General features: G+C 36.2%; 1 protein-coding gene across 1 annotated transcript; it reads right to left on the bottom strand.

Annotated features, from left to right (window-relative positions):
- Window positions 1–1,127: 1,127 nt before the first annotated feature.
- Window positions 1,128–21,400, bottom strand: LOC102218133 (alpha-1,6-mannosylglycoprotein 6-beta-N-acetylglucosaminyltransferase B-like). The gene is made up of 18 exons (XM_023340564.1): window positions 21,336–21,400; window positions 20,970–21,018; window positions 20,171–20,289; window positions 17,373–17,499; window positions 15,908–16,053; window positions 13,216–13,280; window positions 12,053–12,226; window positions 11,799–11,966; window positions 10,649–10,818; window positions 9,983–10,114; window positions 9,724–9,857; window positions 7,570–7,703; window positions 6,762–6,917; window positions 6,519–6,665; window positions 4,915–5,031; window positions 4,417–4,491; window positions 3,188–3,348; window positions 1,128–2,004 (listed from the first exon to the last, which is right to left on the bottom strand). The coding sequence occupies exons 2-18, from the start codon at window positions 20,993–20,995 to the stop codon at window positions 1,836–1,838; spliced, it is 2,220 nt and encodes a 739-aa protein (XP_023196332.1). The 5' UTR covers window positions 20,996–21,018; window positions 21,336–21,400; the 3' UTR covers window positions 1,128–1,835.
- Window positions 21,401–24,140: the final 2,740 nt, after the last annotated feature.

Genomic DNA, 24,140 nt, shown 5'->3' with positions numbered 1-24,140 from the left:
AGTACTGCTTCTAAAACTCAATTTTAAGTGTTAAATTGGAAAGTAAAATTGGTTTTAGGTCACATTTGATATATACACTGCAAAAAACAACATTTTACCAAGTATTTTTGGTCCAGTTTCCATTAAAAATATCTTAGTACATTTGAAATATGACAAAACTAACTTACCAGTACATTACTTTAAATAACTAATTCCTGAATACTGATAAAAAAAAATGTTCCACTGGCAGATTATTTCACTTATTTCAAGATATTTTTTCCATGTTTTAAGTTAATTTATCTGCCAAAGGAAGTAGCACTTTTTCATCAATACTAAGGAAATATTGACTTTAAAGAAGTCTCTATATCTTGCTGAAAAATTACTTTTAAGTTAGTTTTATTTTTTTTATTTCAAGTGTCTTAAGATATTTGCACTAGAAACCAGAACAAAATTACTTGGTAAGATTTTGTGTTTTTGCAGTGCACAGCATTTCTTTAACAAATGAAGTTAACATAGCTACTTTATTGTGCTATAAAATGGTGCTACATGTGCCTAGAAAACACATGACACTGGCCCTTTAAGTCACATTGGAAGGGCTCTGCGCTGTTGCCTAGCAACCACAACCAAGCCCTGCCCATTACCTAGCAACCCAAGTGGAACTGAAGCACATTTGGTCTGCTAGTTGCGCTGTTATATGCACGTTCTGGGGGTGAGAGACTCGGACTTAAAGTTTTATTGTGATATTTTGTGGTACTATGGCGATAACTATAAAACATCACAATAATAACTATTTATTACGTCATTTTTTGGTAACTGTACGTCTGTGATGTCGCAGCAAATCCTGGCCAGAAACTGCTCTTTGAAAAGCATTCCTATTTTTAATCTGCTTCTTTAGGACAGTAGCCACATAAAGAGGAAGTGTGATTTATATCACTAAACTGCACATGGAAACTGTAATTTAATCATTGATATTTATTTATCCGCTCATTGCAAAAGCAGTGAAGAAAATAAAAAAACAATCCCAACAACATGGACAGTTTCAGGAGGTTTTATTATGACAATAAATCAACATTTTTATCATGAGAAATTTATCACAATAATTGATAAACAATACAATAAATCCAATATTAAATTATAAATTCTCCAACTGCTAAAATCTGAAGCCACTCCATTTTTGTTTATATTTTGTAAAGAAGGAAGTTGCGCTCAGTGTCTTTCTCAGAGGTATTTGTGTCATTTGATTCAGTGGTTCTTGGTGCAGCGCCTCCACTGGCCAGGAGAGGAACAGGTTTATCAGAGGATTCGGTTGGTTTGACACAGTGGAGTAAATGAGAACCGAAAATGTAACAGATGTTGTAATTTTGGTCCCAAATCGAAGCGAGTCTACCAGACTATCAGGTCTGAAAACACGCTTAAAAATCACTTGCTGCATTCATGCTGGTTGCGCAGGAGGCTCTACTTCTGCTTTTCAGAGATGTATGGTTGTACAACTGCACATCTGTTTTCAGCCATTGCCGAGTTGGGGGTGTGGCCGGGAGAAGCTTATTTGGATTTAAAGTGACAGAGCCCCAAAACATCTCAAAATAGGTAGAGCTGACCAGATTAAAATCTCATTATCTAAGAATAATATTGGGCAAAAAATGTAATGAACATGTTTTGAAAACTTATAGAAAACTTACATACATTGATTAAAAATCTGCTTCCTGAGTATTAACAGCGAATGTAAGACCCTTTACCTGATTTGGTCAAATCCAGCCTCCAGATAAATACTGACAGAATCTCTAAATCTTAGTCAGAATTCCCTTTGGATGACGATTTTTCCTGAGTTCTTTCAAAGTCCTAATCAAAGCCCAGGCTTATTCACGGTGGCTTCTACAGGGACATAGTCTGCGATGTGACGAGTCCGATCCGGCGCAGCTGAACAGCAGAGGCTCCTGCTGGAGGCCGCACAGCCGACCCCAAGGGCTGTAAGACGGAAACAAATGATTGACCTCCTGCACCATGCTGGAGCAGCCTAGTCCAATCCTGAGAAACAAACAAAGGTTCTTGAGTATTTCTGCTCCATCCTGATTTCTTTCATCGTCAGCTGCTTGTCGACAATGACTAGCATTGGTTTTAGCTGTTAAGTTGTCAACATAACATGCTAAATCTTAAATATATGCATGATGTACAAAAGAAAAATGAATACGGTGCTTTGCTACTGATTGTCAATACGACAACTAGAAAAGGTCAGGAGAAGGTTTAAATTTTAAGATTAAGTGACGGAGAGGGAAGTAGGTTAGTTATGCTAGCTTGACTATGACAACCTTAACATTTATATGTGCTGCAGAATTCGGTGTGTTTCAGTTTGGTTAAAAAAAGAAAAGGCGACCCAAACACCAACTCTGACAGATCATCAGTAGAGCGGGTGTTTAAATTAGTTGATCAACTGACTAGCTGTGTTAGTTAGCTTAGCTAATAGCAGCGGTAGCTAATCTACCACAGCGATCACTTATTAATAATCGCAAAATAACCATCAAGTGTAAAAACCGAATGTTCTGTTCTTTGTGTGGGAAATATTTGAGTGTTTTTGGTGTTGAATCCTGAACCATAAAGTGATGCTGTTGTCAGTTGCTATGGCAACGAGTCTGTGTGTAGCATAGCCGACACAGAGAGTGAGAAAAAAAGTGGTTTTGAGTTGTTCTTCAATGGTTTTTCTGCGTTATTTCAGCATTTAAGGCAATGTTGTGTCACATTTCCTTAAATTAATAATGCCTTCATCTGCAGGTTGCATTTAGTTAACGGTTCTACAGCGCAGCTGCGGACGGCAAGGAAAAGAAGCGTCTTGTATTGTCTGGACGTAAACCATAACATGCATCGTGTTGTTTGTGTCTGTAGTTGAGCAAATTGCAACTACGAAGATAAACTTGCTTGATGGAAACATGCCAATTTTGAGCAAAACTCACGTTTTTGATTAAAAAGTTTTTTGCTCTACGATGATGTGACTCCGGCTCCAGAACCTCGACCCGATCAGTTAAGTTGTGTTGTTGTTAGCGTTTTCCATTAAAAATTTTTTTTACCCTTATTACAAATAAAAAGTCTCCATTTCCTTTCGTGCATTTTTATATCATTCTAAAATTGCAGTTTGGGGGCCGCGCAAATTCAGTTAAAGGGCCACAAATGGCCCCCAACCCGCACTTTGGACACCCCATGCAGTGAAACTCCTCACCTGGTGAACGTGTCGGGGGTGTTGAAGCGGTGAAAGAGAGCCGGGTCACAGGTGAGGGCGGAGCGCTGACACACATCCACGCAGGACTGACCCAGTGGACCCAGAAGAACCCTCAGAACCGGTTCTGGTTCCCACACAGCCGTGGAGTTACCACAGAAGTTCTGACGATGAGAGAACAGGAGCATTTAGTCATTTTTATAGTTTTAGCTGAACAAGATCTAGTGGATATTCAGTTGTTTTGCAGTTAATGAGAAAGCTGGAAACATTTGTTAATTCAAGCACTTTCAAGGTCAGTTTTCAAACTTTTCCAGAACCAAATTTACATATAAAAACAATACAAATGAACTAAAAAAACTGTTTCAATTAATTTATTACTGCTATTAATAATGCCTTGTGATATTATTTGGATATTAACTAAAATGTTATGTTTTGAAACGTCTGAGAAAAAAAACACAAATTTAACACAAAAAAACCTAAATAAATAAATTTTACATATTAAATGTAAAAAAACTTTATTTCAATTACAAAGAACAACAAATCATTGAGAAATTAGGAATAATAAATATTAATTTCATTAAAATCCAAACAAATGCTGTAAAGCTAAATAACTTTCCAGTTCAAATTAAATGTTTAAACAAAATATACAAAGGAAAAGTCACAAAAATAATTTCTAAAAAATGTTTTTTGTTAAGTTTTCTGGCTTTTAACAAATAGAAATAATTTTAATACTTCTATCAGATTATTTAAAATAAAACTAAAAAATAAAATAAAATTACAAGAATAAAGTCATAATATTCAGATTTTACTCTTAAAATATGATGAATTTATTGTCGTATTATTATGACTTTATTCAATATTATTTCAACTTTATTTACTTAATTTTATTTTTTCTTAGCATGGCCCTAATACTTTGTCATATAATTTACCTTTAAACAGCAAGAAAAAAATACCTGTCTTTTTATTTACTGTATGAAAATATCTGGTTTCTACTATAGTTAATGTTTCAAAATGTGCAAAATGCTTTTAATCAAACATTAAAATGCACTTTATTACAAAATTTTGCCGAACAAATATCAAACATTTCACAGGATTTCATACAGAAATAAATCCAGTTTTCAAGAGTTTCAAGCAACATACGAACTCCGTGATAAGAAAGCTAAAACTGACCTAAAATTGTTGATTTCTAACAACAAAAACCTGAATTTCCAGGTGAATAGTTGTTTCTGTACCTGATGAGTGACGTAACGGCGCATTCGCTCCAACATTCCCAAGCAGGTGAACTCTGGAGGCGTGAAAGGCTTCACCTGGAAAAACACGTAAACACACCTTTACGTGGGACGACTGGACCAAAACAAAAACAAAGGTTATTGTTTGCTAACTCAAAGCAACGGCAGCAATAAAACTACAAAATATCAAACTAATGGTAAAAAGACAAATACTAGAACGTAGTACATTGATTTATATTCACCTTAGCTACATTTTCAGAACCATTTTGCTTTCTGACAGTTTAAAGAAGAAAAAAGAAAAATTATAAAAGCTTTATGGAGATAAAAACAGCAAGGAGAAAAGAGGTTAATTAAACATATTTAAACATATGGAAGCACAATGGAGTCATAATTTAGATGTTTTCAAAGATTTTATTTCAAAAAACCTTAAAGTAATTCATAATGAACTCTTTAGCTGCTGAACTATGAACTATAATGTTTGTTCAGTGAACTTTTTGTTACCTTCGTTTTTAGGATCGACTCGACTGCTTCCCTGATGTCCGTTCGGTTGTTCATGTCCACAGTCCAAACGAACGGTTTACCGACGAAACGCTCAGAATACGGGTGCTGTGAAGTAATCTGGCATTCAAAGTTATTCACCGTTTTTACCAAAACGTCCAAACTAATTCATATTTACAGTTTAAAATTCTGTTGTCTTTTGGGTTTTCTGAAGTGTTTAAAATAACATAACCAAATATAATTTTGTTTTTCTCAGCAAACTTTTATTTTAAAAACTTTGGCACCATACTAAAGAAAATGAGGATGGGACATAAGATAATTAGATTTGGATTTTTTTTGTTCCTCACCAGAATTTTGTTTGCATTATACATCATATAAAGTTTTTAGAAATATTATGAATAAGGCTAAAAGTTTTCAGAAACCATAGATCCACCTGTGAACATTACCTGTGCAAATACTGAGGCAGCTGAAGTGAACAACGTAAATTTACAGAAGTTTTACTGAAAAAATAAACCCTTTGGCCCAGGTTGGCCCATCTACAAAACTGGGGGTTTCCTTTGTTTTTGCTTCCAAAACTTTAAAAAAAAAAAGAAATTAGGGAAGAATATCAGGGCCACTGAAAAAAAAAAATCGTTTTTTTTCTCAGAACTTAAATCTTTTTAAAATCAGAATTTTGACAAGAAAGATCTGAATTTGGGGGTGGGGCTTGGTTGTTTCATCTCCGAAAATTTTTAAATTTTAAAAAATAGTTTTTTTAAATTCATTTTTTAAAATCAAATTATGATGAAATAATAACAAATTGTTATATTTGACTCCAACTGAAGTGTATTTTTTGGAAATCCAATGTATTAAAGAAGAAATTTAGGCACATTTTACTGAAAAAAAACCCAAACATATATAAATATATAGTCAAGATTGTTTGGCACTACCAGAGCTCCATACAATGCCATTTTGATAAAAGTTTCTGGTCAATGATGCATGTCCTGCAGCCCTAATGTTCGTGCTCAACTCAAATGCTCAAAAGGTTTTTTATCAGCTTCTAGCCAAGAGTCTGAGGTTGCCATATTTACCAAATATATTTACATTTAAAAAGGCACATAGTTCCATTTCATAGCACAAATAAGTAACTATAATAACTTCAAGTGTTATAAAAATGGTGTATATGTCAAATATGACAGAAAAAAGTGACTTTGCATTTTAATGCATTGGAATTGGGCTTCTGTCTGTTTAAGAAACTCTTGCTTTTTCTGAAACTTCGCCTTCAGAAAGTCATCACGACATTTCTCCTCTATTATCCATTTAACAACATTTTCTACAATAACGAGCTCATATGTTTCACCAGGTGTTTGCTAAATGCTGCTGGCTAGTCTGAAGGAGCTGAGGGGGAGGAGCCTGGCCTCAAAAATGGAGTTAAGTCTACCTTTGCATTTTTAAATGCTTAATGGTTGCCATGGAGATTAAAGCATCTCTCAAACAAGCATGAACGAGTCAAAGTAAAACTCCAGGTTTGTTTTATAACATGAAGTAAAGTTAAGAAAAGTGGATTTTACATGATCCTGCCCCTTTAAGAACTGAATCAAAGTTTTTCCTCTGGGTTTTTGACCTACCTGTCTCGTTGTGGGCTTGCCTTTGTAGAAGACGTCGTTGTGGGACGAGTGTGGCGGGTCAAACCGCGGCTGGAGAAACATGCAGCCCAGAGCGACGGCCTCAACTGGAGCCGGACCCTCGTAGGGAAACCCGAGACCCACAAACACCTGCAGGGGGCAGCAAAACTCCTGCACTGGTATTTTTTTGATTTTACAAATACTATTTGTATGGAATATGTGTTTGTTTTTTTTCTTTTATCTGACCTTTGCTCTGCGGAGAAGCTGCAGGAAGTTTTCCTGAGACAAAAGTCCATGGTTTTTGACGAAACCGGGAAGACTGGAGGCGCGTCCTGAAGGCTGGTAGACTGTGCCGTGGATCTCCAGTTCCTGGCTGATCACCTCCAGATAATCAGATTTACCCTGCAGAAATTCAGATTTACACTCCAGAAATTCACATTTAACAATCAAACAAACAAAACACTTAGTCTTTTACAGCAGCCATTGTACCACTGTAAAACCAGCTGATCGAAAGGGATGGAGCTTGAGTTGCTAGACAACAGCGCAGTGCCTGGTAAATATGACAGTCAGGAGGTTTTTGAAAAGGCTCATTTTCCAGACACCAAAAACATTAACTTACTACCAGAAAATGACTTTTAAACCCAAATGAAAGTACAAAAATTTGCAAAATATGAATTTCGCAAAAATAGATCCCCTTTGAATGTTATTTTATCCGTCAAATCAAATCAGGTTTTATGTGTATAGTGCCAAATTACTTGAGTGTTGAATATTTAATATTAGTAGTATTCACTGAACGCAGAAAAAGTTCAAATATTGCATTTATTAGTTGCTTGACAACTGATTTAGTCTCAGGAAACCTTTTCAGGTGTTTTCCGTTGATTAGCTGACAAATTTTTCTGAAAGATCGAATGCTTGGCTTTCATCATCTCCCAGCCTTAATTATCAAAAAGTACAAGAGCTGCACTTTCTAAAATGCGGGACAAAACGTATAGATTTTTTACACCGCATAATTGTCCTGAATATTAGAGTAAATAGCAACCAAAAATCCTTTTACCTGCCACATGTATTCCTGTTTGCCGTAGACGACTGCTATGTTGTCTTTCTTGTAGATTTCTGGCTTAAACTCGTCGTTCGTCTTTACCGCATCTTCACCAACGAAGCCCAGGAAGGAATTATCTGGAGTATGAGCTGAGGATGACAGGAAACGGTCGCTGCGTTTCCATCACAAATGTGCGCAAAACTTTGTCAGAATCCCGCTACTACCGAAAAAACACAATTTCGTAATTGCGGTGCTTCTGTTAAATAAAAGACACAACTGAAATCACATGTGAATACGCTTGTATACGAGATAAGTCATTTAAAAAAACATACAGCGCCGTTATCCCCTAACTACTTCCTGTTGTTTTCTTCTTCGTGGCTTGCGCCAGCGTCAACATCCGGGTTTGGAACACGTGACCCGTGCTTCTATTGTACTAATAGACTAATTTCGATACGGACAAAAAAACAAAAAACTCCTCATCCTAGTGCCAAAACTTTTTACATTCAACCTAGCAATTTCACATTTAGCAACTCATTGACAGACAAAATTTATTTTCTATAACTAAATAAATTCAGAAAGTAAAGTGTTAATCTTTACCAGGCCAACAGTTTCTGCACCAATTTCAGAGAAAAGCAAAATTTTTATTGGAATCTATTTACTAACAAGTCGACGTCTGAAAAGTAATTATTTGGATATTTCTTGTATTTACTCGCTTTGAACTCGGTGCTTAAAAACCAAAACAACAAGAATAAAAATGTTAAACAGAAACCATAAAAAAATAATCTGACTGCATAAAACGGCATTAGTGACAGTGTTTACTGCGACATCAAGCGAAGGAGAGTTTAAATTGATAATCTGTTGGAAGCGAACGTTGCAGCATTAATCATCTGAGCTTTGAATCCAAGCGCAGGCTGTGTTTGGACAGGCAGCAAAGGCGTTGGAGATGAGTATTTACTTTACACAGAGTTCGCCAGGAATGGTAGGAGTATTCATCCAAAACAAAAGTTCCTGCTGGACCTTTTTTAACTCCACTTATCTCCGACACCTGTCAGGGTCAAAGGTTGTTATGAAACGAAAAAGAAAGGGGAAACTTTGGTTTTCTGATTCTGTTTATCTTTTTCTGGCTTTCTGCGAAGCAAAATTTCTGTTTTTTTTTTGTTTGTTTTTTATTATCAATCTGTGTTTTCTTTCTTTTTCTTTCACATCCTTAACAAGCAGCTTTCTCTCTTCCCGCTCCACAGGATAAATAAGCAGAGCGTTCCAGTTTGACAAATGAAGAGGCGGTCCTCGACTCACTGCTTCCAGCTCGTCTCCATCCTCTGGCAGGTTGGGAATGATGATGGGCAGAAGTGTCGGAATGAAAGTTTTCAGTGAAATGCATCATAGGAAAATAAATAGAAGAACAGCCCTTGTAAAAGTATTTATATCCCCTTAAATGTTTTCACGTTTTGTAGCGTCAATGTGTTTAATTTGTACTTTAAGACCATCAAAAAGTTGAGTACAGTTGCACTGTAGAAAGAAAACAATGTTTCTTGTCAATAATAAAGTCATTGGGGAGAGAACAAGAGAGAACAGGAGAAAAAATTAATTAAGGGAAAAGCTAAAAATGCTAAATGTTTCAAAGTTAACAAAAGAGCCAAACTAAAAGTTAGCTCCATTATAAGCACTTCAGTAGAAGTGTACTGAGAATATTTTATAGCTTTCATTCAGCAATTGATTATTTTCTTGCTATTGGGGAGGGAGAAAAGAGACAGAATGTGAGAACAAGATTAATTTAAGGGGGGCTAAGTGTGCTAAATGTGTTCAAAGTTAGCAAAGAAGACAAATGAAAAAATAGTTCCTATCTAAGTACTTTACTAGAAGTGAACTGAGACCTTCCTGTAGCTTTTCATTCAGCAATTGATTATTTTCTTGTTATTGTAGAACAAAGAGAGAGAGAACCTGAGGAAAATTAATTTGGGGGAAGCTAAGTGCGCTAAACGTTTTCAAAGTTAGCAAAAGAGCTAAACTAAAAATTAGCTCCACTGTTAGCACATTAGCATAAGTATAGCCACCACTGAGAACTTCCTACAGCTTTCTTTTAACAATGAATTTCTTCTTGTCACTCATTAATAAAAGCCGCAGTCTGTGAGTGTTTGGCCCTCACTTGTCTCAGAGATGCTAACTTACGGAACATGGTCATATACTGCAGAGGTTGGAGCCCCCAGCTGCCCCACAGGGTTTTATATCCATGAAGATGTGCATAACTGGCCAAGTTAAAGGCTGGCTCTGTGCCGAATGAATCCAGAATCCTGAAACGACACCTAGTATGGTACATAAGCAGTTATTTATATTTCAAAACCATCTATTTTAAACCTATCACACACCAAAAGACTAACAGGCTGCTAATAAGGTGTCTAATTTTGTGGTGAGAAGACTGGGTTCATACTGGTAATGCTGGAAAGCCAGTCCCATAGCTCTGCGGAGGTGAGCAAGCCCATGGTAATCTGTATAGATGAGGTCAAAGGTGAGAGGTCTCTGGATTGGACAGCTGCCCTGACCTGGAGCTGCACCTATCAGTCTGGACGAGTCACAGCAAAGGAACGACACCATTAATGTTGTGTAGTTCAGACATTTTCAGGATGTGGAAAAGCAAACTGATTTATTAAAAAAGTCTAAAAAGTGAGACAGACAATGTTCTTGTTGCTAACAGCACATACACAAATATTGTAGATAAAGATAATCAAAAAATAACTGCAGAGCATAATGTTGTTTTTTAATCAGACAAACCTGCGAGGCCCTTTTTATGTTTCAGATCTACAGAGGATTACTTTAAAATAAATATAGATACTAAATACAGTTATAAAAACAAAGCTTTGGCAAAAGGCATTGATGGGCACCGCGAGCTAAAAAGTTAGTGGCGCTAACCCTATAGCATTAATCGTATTCATTCGTTCTGCTAAAGTACCACACCAACATGCTTTTCAGCTGAAGCTAATGCTGAAGGGCTAACTTCAACCATATTGATACTAAAAATTAGCTTCAATTTTAGCTCATTTTCTCAAGCGGTGGGTGCCAACTACAAGATGATCATGTCGCGTTTGCAGAGTGTGACCTGTGTAGTTGACGCTGTGAGGTGCTGAAGGTCAAGTTGTGTCCCAGGATGGTCAGACAGGCGCTCAGGTCGGCCCACTGGACCAGTTCTCCAAGAGGACCGCCTCGGTCCACCATTGCTTCAAAACGCTGACCAACATCTCCAGCCAGAGCGCCCAGATGAAGCAGCACCTACGGAAAGGAATAGTCATGGTACCAAAGATCCCTCTGTACAGTTACGGTTCCTCCTATTGTGCTTTAAAGATGTTCTGTGTGTTGAAGGACAACATTGGTTTTAGCTGCTAAATCTTAAATGTACGCCTGATATACAGAAGAAAAAAGGTACACAGTTCTTTACTACTAACTGTCAACAATTAGTAGTAATAACAAGATCTAAGACGATGGCATTCCAAGTTTTAATTACAAAAATAGCAAGAGAGGGACGTAGGTCAGTTATGCTAGCTTGACTTTGACAACTTAACATGTAGATGTGCTGCAGAATTTTCTGTCAATTAAAAAATAAAAAATAAAAGAAATGCACACACCTGCTCTGTGACAGATCATCAGTACAGCAGGTGTTTAAATTAGCTACTCAACCACCGCTGTGTTAGTTTAGCTAATAGCACCATAGCTCATCAACCACTGCTGTGTTAGCTTAGCTAATAGCAGCATAGCTAATGTACCACCACAATCACTTATTAATAATCACAAAACAAACATCAAGCCTGAAAACATAAAACTGTAACGGACTGAATGTTCTGCTCTGTATGTGGGAAATGTTTGACTGTTTTTTGTGTTGAATCCTGATATGCTATTAAAGCTGTTGTCAGTCAGTTGCTATGGAAACGAGTCTGCGTGTAGCGTAACCTTTTTATTACTGTGGACCGGTCAAGACTTGGCGATTTTGCTGCAGCGTCAGATAATGCTTCTGCATGTTGGCGTTCCAGCTAAAGCCTTTTTTTTGTTGTTTTTCTTTTGAGTTGCTCTTAAACGGGTTTTCTGCGTTATTTTCCCGCTTGCTGTGGCTCGCTGCACTAAATGAATAATGTCTACATCTCCAGGTTTCATTTAGTTAACCGAGTCGTTCTATCGCGGCAGCGCGGCTATCGTTTATGGATGGTAAGTTAAAGAATTGCCTTTTTTGTCGCCCAAGGGTTTGAGGAAAACTGCACCTTCATCTGAGGTGAGACCGTCTTGTTCCTGTTCGGCTTCATTCCTCTCCCGGCCCAAATCCAACTTTCAGACATCCTCTCCACTCTGGACCGGATGAACTTCACCGCCGGACTGCTGCTGCTGCTAATCACCTCATAGAGCGGACTGAGAGAGTCCCGTAAGAAAGCCTGCAAATCACCAAACCAAAAAAGACACAAAAATCTCCATATCTTCTATGAACCTGTAAACTGAATCATAGCTTGAATAGAAATACCTGCTTTGTATAAGAAGGAGTTTTGTGACGCCATGATGCTGCTGTGTGGTTCCGCCCAGGTTGGGTTGGGCAAAAGTCTTCCACCTGACTCAGGTACACCAAAATGGAGCAGGTGGAGCCATCCACCTTGTAAAAAGCGTAACAGGGGTCTGACTGCCACCGCGCTCTCAGGAACTGCCACAGACACATTAAAAAGGCTGAATTAAATGTTTGCGTTTTGTTTTTACAAGGAAATATTGTTTTTACAAGCAAAGATACGATTGCAACTAGCAATTATTTTAATCATTTGATGATTAATCGGATAAAGAATTGTATCAGCTTTTATCTGGATTGTTTACATTGTTTCAAATACTTCTGCAACGAGGGGAAGTTCTAACTATGAGGATTGTATGCAAAACAATGAATGCTGCCGAAAGCAAAACATGGTAGTGGCAGCAGCATGATGTGGGGATATTCCTGTTCAGCAAGGACTGGGAAGTTGGTCAGATTTCATGGAAGATTGGAACTAAAGCGGATTGTCCAACATTACAACTAAATATTTAGCTCCAAGCAAAATAGTTAGCTGGCAAGCTAAATACTTAGCTTCAAATTAAATATATACTTAGCAAGATGAATATTTGCCTCAAACTAAATATTTAGCACCAAAATTAAATATTTATTTGGCCAATGAAATAAATAGCTTCAATCTAAGTATGTAGTTTGAAGCTAAATATTTCACTTGCTAACTAATTTTTTTCTACCAAGTTAAATATTTAGCCCAAAGCTAAACTATAAATTTATTTATGTACTAAATATTTAGCTCACCGCACATTTAAAGAACTGAATATTTAGTTTATTTAATTCACTAATTAACTTGTTAATTAAATGTTTAGTTTGAATCTCTGACATTCATAGATGAATGTAGTGAGAAACGCTTTGAGTGAAAAAGTGTTTTATAAATTCAGTCCAGCAAATTTTCCCAGATATAAAAAAAAAGATTAAAAAACATTTGTTCACAGTTCACTTTGTGTTGATCTGCCACATAAAATCCCAATAAAAATCGTGGCTGTAATGTGACGAAATGTAAAAACTGTGTTGATTATGTCCAAACTTCAAAATGATAAAATAAACACTTTTACTACAACATTCTGCACATGCAGAGTAAATGTTTTACAGCCTCTCACCTCCACCTTCTCTGCACACACTGGGTAAGCCGGATCTGTCGGCACCTCACACTTCTCATTAAGTCCTGCAGGGAAGACGGGAACAAAAGCAACATTGTGCGATTGCTTTAACTTTGATAAACAACGTCCTGAATGAGAAGTGCATTAGCGCTGCCATGTCTGTGACTGGCATCAGAGCCGCTTTCCCGTAAACCGCCCAGCATCTCCAGCCAACGTCAATCAACACACACACACACACACACACACACCCCCACACCCCCACACACACACACACACACGCACACACGCACACACGCACACACGCACACACGCACACACGCACACACGCACACACACACACACACACACACACACACACACACACACACACACACACACACACACACACCTGCTTCTTACCAAACATCACCATTTACACTGAGAGCCACAGCCAAAACACACAACTGTGACTGTGTAAAGAAACGTCTTAAAACTAAAGAAAAACGATAAGAAAACCAGTAGAGGCGGGACATTCCTTATTGGAGAAACAAAAGCACGAGTGGACGAGCTGGTGAAAGGAATCCTGGGTAATCTGGTGTTTTTTTTACTTTTTTTATAGGTATGAGGTAATATATGCGGGATGCAAGTTTCTGCTCTGCACGCTCACATATTAATCAGAATAAAACTATAATCTAGTTAAAGTAGCAAAACTTCAACATGTTTTTACTCAAGTAAAAGTAAAAAGTATCCATCCAAGAAGTTAAAAAGTATTTGGTAAAAACTCGACTGAAGTACAGAGTAACTGATCAAAACGTCATTTACTATTTAAAACTTACATCACTGGATGTAACTAATGAAAGACGTAAACTTAGGTGGAAATGTTGGTATTTTAAGGATGAAATTAGAAATAATTCATATAAGTAACATAATTAGAAAATAAGTATTAGGAAAAAATATTTTCTTACTGTGGCCCTACAAAATAAAACAAAAGAAACATTTTCCAAATGATTTTTTTTCAATATAAGACATATGAAACTTTAAAACTGGTGAATTTTTGGATAAATTTGTTTGATTTTCATTCAGTGGGTAGAAAATCCAGAAATTTTACTCATGTAAAAGTAGCGATACTTCATAATAAAGTTACTCAAGTAAAAGTATTATGGAGTACTAGTAAAAATACTCCTAAAGGTACAAATAAACATAATAAATTATGACCAAACTCTGGGTAAAAGTCTGAGTCTCAGCAGGGCAGCAGCTGTTTGGTTAAACTTTTTTTCTGCTTTGGGACATTTTAAACGTCTATTTCAGGATTTCATCTTAAAACGCCACCTGAGTCCACTGACCTTTGACCCCTCGTTCGTACGCTGTGGCGAACCTGTCCTCAGGCTATAAAGTGAGTTTTCTTTTGGGTTTAAACCTACTGCTGAGATGTTTACAGTTATTGAAAAACCTGCTCATTTTCTCAGCTGCAACACTTTAAAATAACAATATAACTATAAAAACATAAAGTTTCAGAAATCAGAAAACATTTCTGTCTCATTTCAGCTTTAATCTGGATCGATCAGATTGTGTTAAATACGGCCACAACCAGTAATTGTTTAGTAATCGATTAATCTGTATTTTTATTTAATCACATAAATCTTTTCTAAGCAAAATTAGAAATATATTAAAAGATGCAAATAAATTAATAACAAATAATAACTTAATTTTCCTTTTTTAAACAAGAAAATAAACATTTTATTGCCTAAAATGCAATTCTGCTGTTTTTCTGCAGAGGATTTGAACCGGGTGAAGATAAAACTTCGCCACTAGAGGAGTTTTAAATGGAAAATATGGATTTTTGTGCAGCTTTGGCTTCATTACTGCTCTGAATATGTTGTTTTTTCCGTAAATTGAGTCTTTTTTTAATCTGTATGCTCCAGTTAACAATTAATCGATTACTAGAATGTGCCAAATGTTTTATCAGAACAATCGTTTTGATTAATCAGAAGGAAAGAAAACTATTTTCTTGTAATTAGTTTGGGAACTTTGTGTTTTTCATTATTTTCCAACAGCATCCTAAAACTGTATCCATTCTCTTTCTGCAAAAGTTTTGCTTTTCAAACCTAACAATATAAATAAAATGGTGGATCTTTAAAAATAACACATTTTCTTGTTGTAGGTATTTGTTTAGTTAGTTGTTAGCTGGGCTTGATTTTATTTATATTAGTAATAAAAGTGAATATAAACAGACACTTTATCAATTATTGCTTCTAAAAATGTAAAATAAAAACTCCTCTATATTACAATTTATGCTCTGTTTTGCTTTAGTTTGTCACATAAAAATTCAGAATAAATCAGAGAGTATTTTGTTAAGAAGTCATACGAATACTTTTCAGGACATATTTTTCTACATTTCAGGGTGAATTTTAATGTGAAATTTCACATTAAGTAAGACAGAAATAAGCTAGATTTTCACATTTCCTTCTTAAATGTTTCAAAAACTCAAAGTTCTGATTATAAATGCAACCTAAACTTAATTTACGCTTTCTACAGTTTTGGATTTTACATCTGAAAATGTTTATGAGTAAATAAATACACTTTATTCACTCAAATTCTGACCAGTAGAAGTAAACACTACTTAGATGAATTAATGAATGAAATAATTGTTTCCTAAATAAAGCACTAATCATCAGAATAAATCAAATCTACCAGACTGTGAATGGACTCAGACCTGTGCTGTTATATGGTCTGATGTAAACGTGTGGAGTGGAAGCCTGATGATGATGATGATGAAGGATGAGCTGGTCGAGCCTCTGAGACACTTTCTGCAGCTCCGTCTCCACCAGCTGGGCCAATCCCTGCTGGTCTTGTCTGAAGCTGGAAGACAGACAGAAGCCCACAGGAACAGTCGATAGTTACGTAAGTAGCACAGATGGTGAGTTTTTGTTGCTTCGTTTGTTTGTTTGGGTCTCAACTGCCTCTAAAAACGATCAAAACGCTAAAAAAAACAAAAAGTTCAAGTTTTCTGGCATCTGGAAAATGAGCCATTTCAAAAACCTCTCAATTGTTGAACCAAATTTGACTGGCACTTAGCAAAAGTTACCTAGCAACCCCTCCTAGGTAACCTAGCAACTCAAGTAGAGCTGTACAATGGCTGCTGGAAAAAAAACAAGTGTTTTGCTTTACCATTCCAGAAACCACAAGTTTGCTGCATCGTTGTTGTTGCTTGTGCAGAAGGCTCCACTTCTGCTTTTCGAAGATCTACGGTTGTATAATTGCCCATTTGCAAATTTAAGTATAACTAAACTCCAAAATAGCTTTCTTTTTTTGCAGATAAATTGTCTAAATCAATCCTTATCTATATACTTCCATGCAGATTGTGATATTTTCATGAAAATTAGCTTAATTCCGTCTCAGTGCTGCCCTCTTTAGGTTGAACGTGGCTACTGCAGGTGGATTTTCCAATTGGTTACAATGGAAAAGTTTGGTTGATGATGACACTCTCTTCTCCCTCATGACAGAACTGATTCTTTCACATGTTGTCACCATTAAAATCTCCAATAACAGAAAAAATCACCATAATTGTGGCTTTTTAAAAAAAGTAACTAAATAAAGCAACAAGTTGGCAACAGTGCATCTTTTGTCCTGTTACTCCACTCACCCAGACCCCTGGCCACGCCCCTTTATGTCAGTTGGCCCCGCCCACTTCTTAATTTTTCAACATTTGTCTGGAGGCGGGGCTTCTGTTTCACAATGAATTGAATTAAACTTTAAAAAGTTAAACAATGAAACCTCTTTACTATGACTGAAGTCTCCCTTTGGAAATCAGGTTTTATCACTAAGAGAAACGTATTTTCTGTGAGTCAGATGTAATTTTGACAGGTGCACACTGGAGGTAGCACTTAATTTCAAGCAATCTCCTAATCATCTTTAGCTTTTGACAACTTCACGTGGATTTATAAAATTAAGTTAGCAGGTCGTTCTGTGACATGTAAACCAGTAAAAATGTTTTTTTTTGTGATAAAGCAAAAAGTAAAAAATAAAAATCAAGCTAATATACACCTTTCTCTCAATAACAGTAGAACTTTCACTACAAAATTTGAAAACAAACACAGCAAAATCTAGTGCAGCGCAGGATTAAATACAACATAAGTTCCTTCAAAGTGCTTTTCTTGACGTTTTGAGAGCAAATGTACCTCTGCAGCATTAAACTGAGATCATTCCTGTTCGTCTGGGTTTTATCTGTCTTACTGCTCAGTTTCTGCACCTGAGCGTTCAAGGCCTCCAGTCGAACTGCCAGCATGTGGAAGCGAAAATCATCGCCTGGAATATGAAGAACAAACAGTTTCCCATTTAATGCCACACACTCCTTCAAAAACACTTTCAGTTGAAATCAGTTAACTTACAAGTAACTTTTTAGCAAATATGATATTGTTTTAATTCAAAAATCTCTTAATATTGATGAAAAGATCCTACTTCCACTGGCAGATTATTTCTGAAATAATCTGCCAATGGACAAGTAGTTTCTTTTTACTAATATTAAGAAATTATTTACTTAAAACAAGCTCCTATAATTTGCTGAAAAGATAGTTTTGTATTATTTAAGCCCACTAAGATATTTGCATTAGAATTAGACCAAAAATACTTGGTGAAATTTTGTGTTTTTGCAGTGTAACTGCTGTTCCTTTTAATAGATTCTACAGATTCACTGAAAAACACAAAATATTACAAAGTATTTTTGGTCTAATTCTGGTGTAGATAGCTTAATACAGTTAAAATAAGACAAAGCTAAGTTATAAGTAACTTTTCATCAAAATATAGGAGCATCGAAGTTAGTTTTGTCTTATTTCAAGTGTATTAAAATATCTGCACTGGAAGCTAGACCAAAAATACTTGGTAAGATTTTGTGTTTTTACATTGAAGTCTTGTTGACAAGTTTTCAGTGAAATAAATAATTTCAAAAACCAAAGTTAAGTTAAAAATCTGTTTGTAATTTCTCACAGAGACAGAATGAAAAGTGGACATTTGGTGATAAATTGGAGCTCATTCATCAATGTCTTTTCTGTAGCAGTGTTTCCTTCATGTGTCGCCTGAAATTTCCAACAAACCTGTTTCTGACAGGCTCTTTGTACACAAGTTGAGGTGGGCAACTCAAAGCACGAAGTTGTTGTGGCCGAAGAGCAGCGGTGGGTTCCACTGTCTCTTAGAAACAAATTTCGTCGAATAGGACCGGAAAAAGACGGGAATGTTTGGATCAAATATCATTTTCCAGAGATTGTGAGTCACTAGTGGCCACCATGTTTCAGTTTCTCACACAAGCCATTTTGTTTGTTCAAATGTTAAGTCCATCGTGTTTTAAATGTTCCGAAAATAGATCACGCACTCTAAATGCACAAAATCTAACCAGGTGTTTTTGTTTAGTATCTGGTGCAAATATCTTTTGTCTCATTTCAAGTGAAATGAGACAAAACTAATTTAGAAGTAACTTTTCAGCAAGAAATATGAGCTCATTAAAATCCTTAATATTGATGAAAAAGTTCTAGTTTCACTACCATATTATTCCACTTATAAAAATGTCCTATTAGTGAAATAATCTGCCAATGGAACTAGAACTGGTTGCTAGGCAACGGGCTGGGCTTGGCTGGGGTTGCTAGGTAACAGCGTCAGTGGAACTAGAAGTTTTTCATCAAGATTAAGGAATTATTAACTTAAAACAAGCTGCTATGACTTGTAAGTTAGTTTTGTCTTATTCAAAGTGTTAAACCTGTTAAGGAGCTTAATAGCTTAAAAAAGAACATTTATTTTCTTTTTTTAAGTGAACTATTATGCTTCCTTGAATGGGTTAGGATGGATTTATGGCCTATACAAAACATGTTCATTACATTTTTTTGCACAAAATGATTCTTTGGTAATTATCTTCTAGCCTGTTCAGTTCTGCCTATTTGCTGTTTTAGGGCCTCTATCACTTTAGATCCAAATAATCTGCTGCTGGCCACACACCCCAGCTCAACGTTTTGCACAGGACAATGGTTGAAAACAGATGCAGAATTATACAACCGTACATGTTTGAGAAGCCGAAGTGGAGCCTCCTGCACAACCAACTAGCATGCAGCAAGTGGTTTCTGGATAGTGAGTCAACAACAAAACATTTTGTCTTTTCCAGCAGCCATTGTACAACATATACAGCAGTAAAACCAGCTTACCAATTTTTCCATCACACCAAATGTACTGGAACTCTCCTTGGTTGCTAGGTAACGGGTGGAATTCTGCTAAGGTTGCTAGGTAACGGCACATTGCCTATTGATTTGTGACGTTACATTAGAAGGTTTTTGAAACATTTTCCAGACACCAAAAAACATGAACTTATTGCCATAAAACTGCTAGTTTTTTTTAAGTGCTTGGTCTGTTTTTAGAAACAATTGGAAGTACAAAAAGGTACAAAATGTGAATTTTGTATAAAAGATCCCCTTTAATAAAACCAATTAATTTCCACAGTAACAGATTTACATTTAATCTGTTAAATTAATGAACCAGATTTGGACGTGACAAGCGCCCCAGTGTGATCAAAAACGTCCTCATTACACCAGAAACTGATTTCTCTGTTTCAAAAACAAAGCTCTTCATCATTCATGCTTTTCCTCGTTGGAGAAACAGCTCAGCAACACAACAGTATTTTGGTTTAGAGTCGACCACAAACCCACAGCTGTCAGGCGAAGGAGGATAAATGAGCGTAAGGACCCACCGCAAACTGTGTACAAATCTTCATCTAACACTTCGGAGAACCGGTTTTAATCCCTGAACCTCCACATGTCTCTTCCTTTCTCACGTGTTTGGATAATTTGATTCCTGCCCGTTTAAAAATACATCAAACATTTCATACTGTATGTTTAGAAAGTCTCAGCTGCAAATCCAAATTTTCTGCTCAACTGATCTTGGGTTGTGTGTGTGCGCGGGTGTGTGTGTGTGTGTGTGTGTGTGTGTGTGTGTGTGTTACTCTTCTCGTCAGGTGACTTCCCAGCAGCAGTTTCACTCCTGGTCCTCTCAGGTGGCACCCAGAGGCTCTGCAGCAGCAGGGTGACCACAGACACGCACAGGCAGAGCACCAAGCAGCCACTAGAGGGCACAGCACAGACTCAAAATGAGAGAAGAAAAATATTGACACTCCTCCCTGATTTTTCACATTTGGTCCAAATACAAAATAAAGTTCTGTGCTGTGGATTGAGGTTTGCTTACTTATGTGGATTTTGACTTAGATGGACAGAATTAAAGTTCTAAGTTTGAAGTCAAAATTTCGAGAAAAAAATTCTCATCTTAATCTCAGAATTCTGAGATCAAATCAAAAAAATTCTAAGAAAAAAAATCCAAACTCTGAGAATCTTGACAATAATATCAGAAATATGAGGGAAAAAGTCAAAATTCTGAAACTAAAGTTAAGATTCTGAGGGGAAAAAATAAAACCTCTGGGAAAAAAGTCACATTTTGAGAAATTAAAGTCAAAATTTTGATATTACCACTGGAAATCAAATTTACCTTCAGGAATAAATAAAGTAATCTGTTAATATCAGTAATCTAAGAAAAAAGTCGGAATTTGAGAAAAAAAAATTAGCCAGTATTTTATTTATGTATTCTTTATTTGGCCCTAATCCTCTTCCGTAAAAACCAGACGAGATTCAAAGACCTTCACAAATCTAAAAAAAATATTGCTCAACACAACTTTGAGAAGATTAGATATCTTAATGGGATCCAATTGTGTCTTTTCCATTATTCTGGTCGTGTTCAAAGAAACGACTCACCTTTGAGGCCTCAAAGCAACACGCATCACGACCTGTTTCCAGAATCTCTCTGCCAAAACAACAACAAAAAAGTCTCTGAATTCATCCTGCTGAGTAGTTGTAATCCTGAGGCTGAGGGTCACAGTCCTGTTTTTGGATTCACACAGTTTTACCCTCCATTAAACTTTCCTGTTGCGTCCCAGATTACACAAAACTGATCAGTGTTTCCATGAGTTGCGGTTCAAACGAGCAGCTTTCTGTTAGTCAGAGATGCTGAACACAAACAATTTTCTCTATCATCAGTCTGTTCTTCTAAGACTGAAATAGCAAAACACACACACGCATACACACACACACCCCTACACATACACACACACATACACTCACCTCCTTGAGTCTTTGTCCAAGAAATTCTGTCGGTACAAAACCACACACAAACAAAAAGAACAAAAACAAGTCTGAGTCTGAGAATCTTCTTCTTTTTTCTTTTAAATCTTTTTTACTCCGTCTTTGGCCCTGCCTTTTCTCTAACCCATAGCCTATGAGAGGGCATCCTATGGTTTCCATGGCAACCGCACTCCCCTTCAGTGGAAACAATACCCAGAGTGGCACTTAGGTCTTTCAGGGAAACAATGGAGCCCACGCCAGCGGACGACAGCGTCTTTCAGTCTCAATGCTGAGACGAAAGGCTCGGCTTATTAAAATGGAGAGTTTGGTTCTTCATGAAGCAATAAAACAGAAAGCAAGACGACTGTAGTGGCGATTGTTTGTCAAACCAAACATCCAATAAAAGTTACATTCGCCACTATGAGGCACTGGGGTCAAGATTCTTCACGCAGGCAAAAGAAGTTTAATGTCCAAACTTGTTGATTATCTTGGTTGCTTTTATTTTCCTTTGCAGCAAACAATTACAACGTTCAAACTTTCCTTTGTTCTCCTGTCTACTTCTCTTGCTCTGGTAAAAAACATAGGCCCCAAACCCAAATGCCTGCTGGTCCTTTACCAGGCCCCTACACTTCTAGAAAGTGGACTGACCCACATTACTTCCTGTCTTACTTAGAAAAAAATAAATAAGAAAAATTATAAAACAAAAGATAAATAGAATCAACAATTATTAACCTGCAAATAAACTTCTGTAAATAATACAAAAAATATAAATTTAAGAATTAACTAACAAAATTCAAATGGATAAAGAAATAAAGAATAAATAGCTCCAACAACGACAACAAAAAAAGAAATACTCAAAAAGTGCAAAGTGGAAATTGTGACTTTAGGCTAAAGTTGGAATCTACAGTGACAAATTATTCATTTATTTCTTATGTTTTGATCTGATTGTGATGACTAGACAAAAAAATATGTTATTTAACCCTTTTTTGCATATGTACAAAAACATACTTACAGCATGTAGCATGATGTCAAAACTTTTATTTTACATATTAAACATATTAATTTATCCACCTATCATCTTAAAACATGAATAATACAAACTAAACCTATAAATAGTTGACCCATCAATATCAATTTAATTTGAATTAGTGTAGATTAACAATCATTATTCATTTAAATTTCAGGAAAAAACAAAACCTACAAAAAAATATATATTGTTTATGTCCGGAAGTTTCGCGCATGCGCACAATGCTGGATGGCAAAAGGGATTCTTGTACTTGCCGCCGCGCTAACGCGGTATTACGTTAACAAAATGAGACCTGGAGATGTAGGTATTATTCTTTTATTTAGTTGTTCGCCACCCCAAAGGAAAATAATAAAGAAAAAAAACGTTGAAGAATAACTCAAAACCGCTCGTATTCTTCGCTTCTCTCGCTATCTGTAGCTGCTATGCTACATGCAGTCTCGTTGCCATAGCAACTGACAGAAACAGCTACCCGTATATCAACATCGTTTAAAAGAAAAAGGCAAACATTTCCCACACAAAGACAGAACAGAAACATTCAGTCCTTTGCAGTTTTATGTTTTTAGTCTTGGTGTTTATTTTGTGATTATTAAGTGATCGCTGAGGCAGATTTTAGCTGCTACTAGTTAATTTGACATGTTGGTGGTTAATTACCTAATTTAATCACCTGCTGTACTGATTATCTATCAGGTTTGGTTTGTGGGTCGCCTTTTTTCCTCTAAACTGAACCAAACACCGAATTCCCAGCACATCTACATGTTAAGTTGTCAAACTCAAGCTAGCATAATGACCTACTTCTCCCTCGCTGTTTTTTTAATTAAAACATTTTACTGACCTGTGAAATGTGATACCCTTGAATCTTTAGTTATCATAGCGTTGACAATTAATAACAAAGCCTTGCATACCTTTTTCTTTTATACATCACGTGTACATTCAAGATTTAGCACAGTGTGTTGACAGGTCCGCCGCTAAAATCAATGCTAGCCATCTTCGGCTAGCTGCTTTTGTCTGTACGGAAGGAAACTGTCGGCGGGGTCGTGACGTCATGTTGTAACGTATCTTTATTTATTTATTTATTATTTTTATAAAATAAAAAAATAATTATGCATCAGAATAAATGCTGAATGTTATAGTTTTTAGATTTTTTTATTGTTAAAATTGAGAAAAATGTGGATAATTGTCACAACTACATTAAATCAAACTAAAGTCACATTGAAACGTTCAGATCAAAGATTCAAAAACAACAACAACAAAAAACACTTCCACCAAAACAGAATCATTTTAGATTTTGCTTTGGCTCTGGGTTTTTGACGTGCCATCCCCAGAGTTATCTAACTGGGTTTCAAAACTTTCTCATTTCTCCTAAATATCTTATCTTTACTGAGTTTCCTCTCCGTGACAAACTCTAATGTGTGTCACATGCAAATTGTAGCTCAGAAGGGAAAATATTTCTTCAAAGAATAAGACAAACAGCTAATTCAGTCGTGATTCAAAGCACATGGATTTTTACAAGGAATTTGGGATCTATTTACAGTTTGGCTCTGTTGCCATGAGAATTAAAATGAAACAGCTAATCAGAAGAACAACAACGCAGTTTTTACACAACTCTGCTAATTGGTAACATTACATTTTACTGGAAAAGATCAGTGCTTATGTCACTTGGAAAGTATTTTCTTTCTTGGTTTATTTGTTGCTTTAGGTGCAGAGATAAATTAAATGGATGTTTTTGTTTCTTTTGTGTTTTTATGAGTTTGGAATGGATTGGATCATATATTGTTCCA

Source organism: Xiphophorus maculatus, chromosome 10 (assembly GCF_002775205.1).
Source record: "Xiphophorus maculatus strain JP 163 A chromosome 10, X_maculatus-5.0-male, whole genome shotgun sequence".
Lineage (NCBI taxonomy): Eukaryota > Metazoa > Chordata > Actinopteri > Cyprinodontiformes > Poeciliidae > Xiphophorus > Xiphophorus maculatus.
Note: the sequence above shows the minus strand (reverse complement) of the source record. Positions and strands in the feature narration are given on the sequence as shown.